The 10307-nt window shown below is 31.1% G+C and overlaps 1 protein-coding gene across 1 annotated transcript; it reads right to left on the bottom strand.

Annotated features, from left to right (window-relative positions):
• Positions 1-6203: 6203 nt before the first annotated feature.
• LOC118063348 (1-aminocyclopropane-1-carboxylate synthase) lies at positions 6204-8396 on the bottom strand. Its single transcript, XM_035077372.2, has 4 exons — positions 8079-8396; positions 7859-7990; positions 7613-7773; positions 6204-7514 (listed from the first exon to the last, which is right to left on the bottom strand). The coding sequence occupies exons 1-4, from the start codon at positions 8223-8225 to the stop codon at positions 6551-6553; spliced, it is 1404 nt and encodes a 467-aa protein (XP_034933263.1). The 5' UTR covers positions 8226-8396; the 3' UTR covers positions 6204-6550.
• Between the last annotated feature and the right edge of the window lie 1911 nt (positions 8397-10307).

Below are 10307 nucleotides of genomic sequence, written 5' to 3'. Positions count from 1 at the left end.
AAAAGGTTGAAAAGCAAAGAAAATTTAAGAATACCTAGAAACTTACTAATAAAATGAGCATAGCTATCATGAAGAGTTTGTGAAATCAAAACATTCAAACTTTTGAATCTTGAATCTTTCCATATACTGGATTAATGACTTCTAAAATAATCATAATCTTATAAACAACCTAAGTAAACTAGAAACAACAATAAAGTGTAAACATAACTAGGAGTTTACTGAGATTTCTTTGGAGAACCAAATTTTGATGCTCTAAGATTTTTTTTTTCCCAACTATTAAAGGTTGTCAATAAGCATTGCTGAGATATTTGCACTACTTGTGCTAACTTTTTAGTCATTTCATAAGTATTTAATATCAAGATAGTATATGTAATGAGATAAGCTAGATGACTCATTTTATTCTTCCTTTGATAAGCTGTTTAATGTGGTGTTATCGAGTGAAGTTGATAATAAACTGATATGAAAATCCAATTTTAATGGTCTTTATTCAGTTAAATCTATGTGTGGCCTTTTATCAACTCTTGATCAACTTAATTCATTTAATTCTTTTAATAATGTATGAAAAGGATTGGTTCCTCCAAAATGTTTTTATTTTTATTTTTGCTAGATGGTTGTTCATGGTAAAATCAATAGTAGAGGAATCTTGGTTAGGTGGGGTATTATTGAAGCTAGAGATGCATACTATCCATTTTATTTGGCGTTAGAGAAATTGATGGATCACCTACTTATTCATTGTTATAATCACTAGTGTATTTGGTCTAAATTTGTTGTTTGATGGGGTTTATCTTAATGTTGCCTTGAAAATATATTAACCTTATTTCATTAATGAGAATCTCTTGTTCAAGAAAAATTCCAAAGGAAAACTTGGTTTATGCTATTTTTTTATAATCTCATAAATAGCATATGTATAATAGCATATGTATAATACTCTTTTTCTCCTAATTCTAACCAGATTATTTGTGGATTAAGGCTTTATTCTCTGTATTTTCTTATTGTGCTCTTCATTTGTTAATCTATTGACAGTTTAGTTTGATAATGAAATAATAAGAGTGTTAGAGCTTACATTTTGTGGTCTTTTGTTGAATCTCATATGCTGAAATGGAATCTTGATGGTTCATCCATTAGCAAACCATGCTTTGCTAATATTAGAGGGGGTTTTCACAATCATAAAAGCTTGATGTTTGGTTTTTCCTTTATTCTTGTTAGGATTAAAGATTCAAATGAAGATGATGTTATAGCTGTGATAAAAACATTTGAATTCAAATGAAGATGATGTTATAGCTGTGATTAAAACATTTGAATTCAAATAAATTTAATCTTTGAATCTTATTCTGCTATTGTGGTTTATTTCATGAATAAGCCTTATAGTAGGCCATGAAGATAACATAAGCTTTTCATCCTTGCATCTAGATTTCTTCAAATCTAGGTTACATATCTTTCTTTCATGCTATTTGCGAAGCTAAGCTTATGGCTGATGATTTTGTAAAGCAAGGTGTGACTCAAAGTCTTGACTTTGTGACCTGATTATGATTTTCCCACTTATTTACTTGTATATCTAAAAATTATATTGTTGTAACTATTAGTTGTTTATTGTTATTGCCTTTAATTTTTGTTGGAATAGATTCCAGTACCTCTTTTTTTTTTTCTTTATTATTTTAGGTTGGTGTCATTGATGCTTGCTAGGTTATTGGCTTACCTAATAACAAAAGCAAGGTGTCTCTCATACATAAGAATATAGCATGGTCGTCAAACTACACCTTCTATTTTTATGGTGTCTTGGTTATGTAGTCTTTCTTGGATAAAAGTATTTGATAACCTATACCTTTCAATTCTATAGTTTCTATTATTCTATGGTTTTATTTCAATTATTTAGCTTTCTTAGTAAATGTTATGTAAATTTGCTAAGTTCTAATATAGGTAATCTGTTGTTTCATTTTTAGCATATTCATTTTGTACTTATTTGCTATTCTTTATGGTGTTTTAATGCAATATCTTGCTTATATAAAGAAAAAATTCATAATAATTATGGGGAAAAAATCATTTTTTTTCATAAGTGATTAGTGTTGATTTTTATTAAGCTTAGGCAACAATGAAATTGCTTAGGTTTATTTATGATAAGATTGATAGTTTGCTAAACTTTTTCATTTTGCACTAGTTAAATGATCTTGAATTTGTTGCAAGGTTTATGCACAAATTTGATATAACCCCAACCAAAATGAAAATAGTAAGTTAGTTGTACATAAAAAGATAATATGCTTTACATTTACCCCAATGTTACAAAGGTATGCTGGATTTTTGGAGATAAGAATTTGATTTGTGATAAAATAAAGGGGGGGTTGCTGTTATATGCAGAGAAAAATGAAGGAAGAAGAAGAAATGAGGGAGGGGGAGAGAATGAGATCATTCGCTAGGTCATAAATTAAATATTAATAATGGATTTACAAACGAATTTCATTGGTGGGTTAATTCTGTTAATATTTTGATCGTATAAATGACAAGTTAATGCACCTTTTGGATTTCTTTAATTCCTTTCTTTTCCACTATAATTCGTTTGATATATACCTAGAAAATATTTCTATCGGTGTTTACTGATAGATACAACGACGGACTATTATGTTAGCAAAGTTCACTGCAATCTACCGACAGAATTTTTTTATCAGTGTTTCCATTTAGATTTGCTAATTTTCTGGTAGTGTATCTCCTTGTGGCAGCCCTTAATTGAAAGAAACCACCTTGAGCCACCTAGATCTAATTTAACTAATTTTGTAGATAATGTAAGTAGTGACTAATTAACTTACAAGGTTTTGTCCAATGCTGATTGATGATTGATGATTATTTGAGTAAAACATAATGGCAGAGGCTTTCTTCTCATTGTCCCATTATTATTGAAAATGTAGACACGAGGCGGTGGTTACTGTCTAATTGTAATGTTGGTGTCCAATTGAGTGTGGACATAAGCTTTCTCAATCAATTCTTTCTATGTCTGAAGTGTTTCTAGTGGTTTTCAAAACTAAAGCCAATAAATTAGCTGTTTGCTTACCTTAACCCAAGCTTTACTCAACCTTCATGCCTGTTTTTGTCAAGCTAAAAGGTGCTGATTATATAATCTTTGTAGCTACACATCTCAACCTAGGGAAATTTCTATTTCTTAGCTGCTATATATGCATGTTTATTTATTTAATTATTTATTCATTCTAACAGTTTTTTATTATTATTATATAGTAATGATATTTTTGGACTAGCTTGCATGTTAACTAGAATGTTAAGTCTCCGTATCCATCTGATACATTTAGAGAAATTAACTTCAAAATTTAAATCCAATAAAATAATAAAGCAAATATCTTTAAGTACGAAAGCCAACCTCTTGAAATTACTAACAAATGTTATACGCAGCAACACACAACCACACCTAATTAAGCAACTAATACCGACTTTACTTATGATTATATCCTGAGTTTTTTTTTTTTTTTTTTAATTTGTACTCTTTTTTCTATTATGCCATTTATTTCATGGCTATAAAAATTAATTAATTAATTAATCTTTCGCATTTCATCAGAACATCCTAATTAGAAACTAATATCAAATTTACTTGCATTACACACACCCACACACACCCATCTCCAAGATTATTTGAGCGTTTATATATATATATATATATATATATATATATATATATATATATAAAAAAATTGAACTGCCGAACCAAATCTCAGACGTGTTGAAAGAAATAAAACTGACTGAAACCGCGTTAACATTTTAATTAATAAATCTAGCCAGAAAACCATAATATAATATCAAGTGTTGCTGTACCAGACCTAGCAACTTTAGTATCGTTTTTTGATTTAGTACTTCAATGATCCCAATATTAGTTAATTAATTATCCTCGAAACTAATTTATATAACTATTATTATATATATAAATGGGAATCGAAAACCAGAAATCATATAGGGCACATGCATGTAGTCAACAAGAACATGGAAATCGACCAAAATTCTCATTTAAAAAAAGAAATAATTATTAGTTAATCTGTTTTATAATATTCTTATTAGTCTCCAACGTAGTAATTAATGAGAGCTATACAAAACTCCAAATCAATGCAAGGATCATGGCAGTTTTGACAGGTATTCTCCGCATATCATGGACAAACCATAAAACTCTAATCAATGCAAAAAAAATTGCGAGTTACATATAAATATTTTCTAGAATAATAGATTGGATGTTCAATTCAATTATTACTTAGGAGGGTCAACCGCTTACCTGTTTGGAAGTGTGATTGGGTTGTTTTTTAGAGTATTTTTCATATTGACATATATTAAAATAATATTTTTTTATTATTTAAAAATTATTTTTGAGATCAACACATCATAATTATCCAAAACATAAAAAAAATTAATTTTTAACAAAAAAAATTAAAATTTTTATGGAACGTCATTTACACCGCGTTCCCAAACACAGGTGTAATATTTTGTCTCTCCCACACATAGTACATTCAAAGAGGCCTTGTTAATATTTTCTTCTTCTTTCTCGATAAATGGATAATCTTAAATGTGTTGATCTGATATATTTAGGGGAATTTAATAGTTTTTAGGTGTTAGTTTTAAGTTTTGAATCCAAAATATCAAAGAATATAAGCAAATGTTACAAATTAAGTTAGCAGAAATATAAGGATTTGCAGAATATTTAAGACTTTTAGGACTAATTGGTAGTTAGATATATTATAAGTATAAGCACATGACATCATGTTAACATGATCTTTAACCACGCCATATTAAATTAATTATCTTGAGAGCACTCTAAACTGAATATTTAAGTAACTGCGACTCCTACATATATTAAAAGAACAAAAAGGCTTTGACGCAAGTATATACTTTAATATAATATCCTTACGATGGACTTTTTTTTTTCTTAGAAACAATTTTAAGAAGAATCTTATTATGATAATGTTAATGTCATAATCATATAATCTCATTGATAATTCTATATATATATATATATATGTTACAGGAAAAAAAATGAAAAAAAACTCAGTGGTGAGGTAATGATCACCAATTTGCTTCAACTAACCAAACTAGCATCACATGTCCTTCATATTTTCAGTTAACTACCATATCTCCTTAAGATTATTTTATTTTTTTCATATCTCCTTAATTATGATTATATCCATCATATATATATATATATATGGATATGCTAGTCGAAGCCCTTGTCATAGCACCAATATATCCATATATAAAAGCTATTGTGTTAGTGGTCTAACTAACTAAAGAAAAGTCTTTCATATGATTTTGGATAGAGTGTCATTATAATTTTACCCCTACATTTTTAAAATTATTTTTTAAAGAAAAAAAAATCATTTCCTTGATTTGGTCCATAGCTGATCACATGCATGAGCTAGTGCCTAAATCCCAGTCCAACTCTTGATCATTATCATTCCTAATATAACATTAAAAAGAGAGATAAATAAATTCCCGTTAAGCCATAGGATTAATCAAATAATAATTATGTATCCCATTAATCAGAATATATACATATATTGCATTATTATTTGATTGGATTAATTAATTTAAAGCGAGGTTCGTTTCCTAAAATTTGGTAACTTTGGGAGACAAATATGTTAATAAGCTGCAAAACCGCGTAGCTTTAGGAAACAGACATTTTAAAGTTAACATAAAAAAAGGCATTGAAATGTTTGCAAGAAACTCTCCCTTTCTATTGCTTGCGTGCACCAAGCCGAGTTTGAATTAAAACAACCTAGCAAGACATTTATTTTCTTCACTTTACATGCCTGTTTGTTGAAGCTAAGAGAAGTGTGGGAGTCTTTTGAATTTGTTTTGGCTTCACTTCATAGATATAAAGTAAAAAAAAGATAGATAGACAGACAGACAGACATTGGAAACCCTAGCTAATACCTTCCATAAAACATATGCCCCCTTTTGAGTTTTGACTCGTTAGCCTTTTGACCCACGCTAACGCACCATACATTGTAGAATTTAATATCAATTCCCTACTCACACGGCTTAAACAACGTTTAAGATCGAGTACGTGTGTGTGTATAATGCTCAAGGTCAGTTGAGAGGCAATTAATGGACGCCGACGACACCCACGCCGACCACAATCGTCATCTCTCTATCCATGATCAATATGTAGGCGGCCATTACGTGTATAGTACTTGTTTATTGTTGCAAGTAATTTGCAAATGCAGTGAAATAAACATGTATACGTACGTAAAATTATATGAAACAACGTATCATAATTATACACGAGAAGAAGAATGGAAGACGGTTTTCATAATTATGTTAAATAATCCATAATTAATCACATTAGCACATCCTTTAATTGAAGAATTTTTTGCAAGCGACACGAGGTTTTAGGAAGCAGATCTAGCTTACAGCCACTCCAAATCCCGCAGGGATCGAGTGCGCTTCTACAATTCAAAAGAAGAATTGAGAAAAACTTATCAACCAAAAATAAATTTTTGGTTTGAAAAAAATTAAATGGATAAGAACTACTCTGTTTTTAATTATGTTCACACTTGACATAATTACCAGACTATCGCTCCTCAGGCTCGCGGTGATCATGATCAAACGATAGTCGGAAAACCCACTTGGTGAGGGACTTTCTTCTTGAGCTTTTCAGCATTTTATGATGGCTTTGATTGTTCATCGACTCCACAAATGACTTCAATCGTTGGATAGCAAGGTTTAATGTTTCTTCAGACATGTTAGCGAAGCATACTCGAAACCACCCTGGCTCGGTACAATGACAGGAAGAACCAGGAGAGATATTTAGCTTAACTTCATGAACAATCTTTTTCCAAAGTTCCATTTCTTCTGTAAATGTGTTAGAACTCAAGAGATGCTTCATGTTAACCCAACAAAACAAGCCAGAATTGCTCTTCAGGCAGCTGATTCCAGCTTTTTCAAGGCCCTTTACCAGCAATTTTTTACGTTGTTTAAGCCTCTTTTGATTCTCCGAGATATAATTCCTCGTAAACTTTTTGTCAGAGAGTAGAGCAGAGAGAAGATACTGAGTTTGAGAAGACACTAAACCAAAGCTAGACATTTTGGTTGCTGCTGATACAACCATGTCATCGTTGGAGTAAATTGCACCAACTCTAAAACCAGGGAGACCAAGATCCTTTGATAGACTATAAACAATATGAACTCGATTCCAAACTTGACTATTTTCACATTTTCTATCCTTCAAAACTTCCAAGATACTTACAAATCCTGGAGAGCTAAAAACTGTACCCGAATAAATCTCATCGCTTATGAGATGAATGCCCTTCTCGGTAACAAAGCTTAAAAGAAGATTCAATTCATTGCGGGCCATTGTAGTTCCCAGAGGGTTTGAGGGGTTTGTGACCAAGACACCCTTAACCCGTAGTTTTCGCTTTTGTGCTTCTTGAAAGGCTTCTTCAAGGGCTGGTGCTGTGATTTGGAAGCCATTTGAACTTGTACACTGAATTGGTACAATCTCAACCCCAGTTCTCCACTTGAGATCTCTATCAAATCTGCAATAATAATTAATTAATAAGTAACTTAGCATTTTAGAAACAGGGAAAGTATATAGGAAGATATATACAGTATACCATAAAATTAATTAACTTACCCTGGGTAGTATGGAGTGGGAAGAAGGAAGGCGTCTCCTGGCTCAGCAAGGCAGAACATGAGTGTCTCATTCGCCGAAGTTGCACCGGCAGTGAGAACTATTTTGTTTTGATCAAAGCTTACTTTGTTGCCTCTTATTTCTGCCATGAATTCTACCAATGCCTGTAAGGAAAAAGAGAAAAATATTGGAACACATAAATCATTTATATATTAGTTTTATGACTTGTAAAAACAATAATGGACTTACTTTCTTGAACTCAGGAAGGCCATGATAATCTTGGAAAAGAGCAAGCTCTCTAAATATGGACTGTCCATCTTTTTTGAACCCAGCTGCGTCCGGGTTATTAGCCAGCCATGACTCGAGAAGATCAAAAGAGAGCTGCAAATAATAGCAAAAAGGAACGTAAGCTACCATGTTATTCTAACACACCCACACCCACACCCACACACATGCATGGTTTTCTGACCTGATTCTCTGCAAGACCCATCTGAATGATGCCTGTTGAATTCTTGATCTCATCGTATGGGTTCTTCTCGTATTCCTGCCATCCTAGGAAGTAAGAGGAATCTTGCCCATGAGTATTACACGTGGCTTTCCTAGACAACAATCTCATTTTGGTATGTATTGAACAAGTAAATAATGCTGTTTCGAAGCTCAAATATGCAAAAGCAAGAAATAACTATATGTGTAGTCGAGGACACGATATATAGAAGAAGAATTGGAAGGAGAAGTCTTTGGTTTGAGATTGAGTTGATAAATTTTGAAGGGGAATTGAATATATTGTGGGTTGGCGCTGTAGTGGTGACTGCATCTCAATGTAGCTAGCATATATAGAGAGAGAGATTGACAAAAGACAATTTTGACCAGAGACAGGATTTCTTATGCTTGTTAATTAATTTAGAAAACCAAACTGATGTTAATACGCGTATTGTCCCACAAGACATCACACATTTCTGCTCAAATAATTTGGTCACAATGTTCATAGTGATACCCTCTTACCATGCCGATTTAGATTGACAAGTATGCTCCACCAAATACAAAATCGCCATGGTAAGAGGGTATCACCATGGCTCTATGTGTATTATTAATAAGTTTTTGGATATGGGAATTCATGTAGGAAGTAGAAAACAAAACAATCCTAGTGTTAATTAAGACTAAAGAGAAAAGGAAAGAGATTTGGAGTCCTGCTCCTGTAGCAGTACCTTCTTTAAGGCCATACCGACAGGAAATATGGCTAAAAAGTGGCCCACAAGGTAACTTGAACTCTAGAGTGCGCCACCACCGAGGGTCCATATGCCTGGCCTATTACTCAATACAAAACCCATGTCGGCCACATTCCCCCTCTTTAGCCTTCAAAATGGTCCATTATGTTTCTGCTTAATTTTGTTTTTTTTTTTTGGGTATATATATACACACACCAACCATTTGATATGAAGTCAAACATTTAGTCTTTAATGGAAACAAATTAGTTGGTATCATATATTCTGGGTAGGTGGCAACACACAATAAATCAAGATATTGGGGTAAATTGGTTAGTAATGGTATCAGTAATAAGGGTCAGTCATAACCAGAAAATTATTAAATTATATAACGACAAAGCCGATAGAAAAAAAATATTATTGGTAAATTATGATGATATTTACCAATAGAAAATCACATCACTATTTTTGTCTTTAATAACCAACAAAAAAATTATTTGATGTATACCAAGAGAATTACCGATGAAATTCAGAGAATAAAGAAAATTAAGTAGGTATTACCTTGTTAATTTCATTAAAAAAAATATGACGTGTCAATACTTTCAACCAAATTACCGATGATAATAAATCGTTGTTAGTTGATGTCGGGGAATTCATTAATAATATTAAAGTTATAACTAATAGGGCGACCCCCTACCCCCTCCCTCAATTTTTTTTCTTGCAGAAAACAGTACCCTCTCTTTTATTTTGTCATAAATCTAGTTCTTATTATCACAAATTCAATCACCTTAACACTTAGTCTACTAATATTCACGTCCCGGTTTTTTTTTTGTTGTTTTTAAGATTCGCCAAATTAGGTTAGCAAAACCTATCTATTTTTTTTATTGTAACCCATTTGTTGTGTTATTTTATGACATTTTGTGTAGTATATGTTATTTGTTTTTGTGTTTACTTGTTTTATAGCGTTTTTATAGATAAGTTTATTGTATGAATATATGATTAGTACATGTTGGAGTTTGTTTGAGATTTTAAAAAAAAATATTTGTTTATCATTTGATGCAATTGAGTTTGATTTTGTAATTTAAGTGTGTTATAATGAAATAAATAATGAATTATTTAATGGGCGCATTTTATATTTTTTTAATTTTATTGTTAAGTTGAAAATTTAAGTAAATTTGAAGAAATTTTAACTTTTGGAGAAAATTGAGAAATTTGAATTTTTGGAGAAAATTGATAATGATTAAGGGATACTATTAAAATAAATTGAATAAGTTTGAATTGAACCAATGATAGCTAATTAGTTAGGTATCAAATAATTTATTTAGTTCATATTATTAATTAATACATGTTGTTATTAATATTCTATATGGGTTTCATATAAATAATGAATTATTATTCTTAAATATATCAAGTTTCATCAAAAAGGTTGTGCAGGATTATTGTAGTGGGGTTAAGAGTTTTATTAATTATACATTATCTAATCCGAAGAATATTAG

The sequence above is a fragment of the Populus alba genome, chromosome 7 (genome assembly GCF_005239225.2).
Source record: "Populus alba chromosome 7, ASM523922v2, whole genome shotgun sequence".
Taxonomy (NCBI): Eukaryota; Viridiplantae; Streptophyta; class Magnoliopsida; order Malpighiales; family Salicaceae; genus Populus; species Populus alba.
This window is presented reverse-complemented; position numbering and strand designations above follow the sequence as displayed.

Bases quoted from the DNA above. Each gene is read 5' to 3' on its own strand.
- LOC118063348 (XM_035077372.2), bottom strand. From the start codon at position 8,225: ATGAGATTGTTGTCTAGGAAAGCCACGTGTAATACTCATGGGCAAGAT. The intron at 7,991-8,078 runs GTCAGAAAACCA...TATTATTTGCAG, and splicing joins TGGGTCTTGCAGAGAATCAG to CTCTCTTTTGATCTTCTCGA. The intron at 7,774-7,858 runs GTAAGTCCATTA...TTTTCCTTACAG, and splicing joins GCCTTCCTGAGTTCAAGAAA to GCATTGGTAGAATTCATGGC.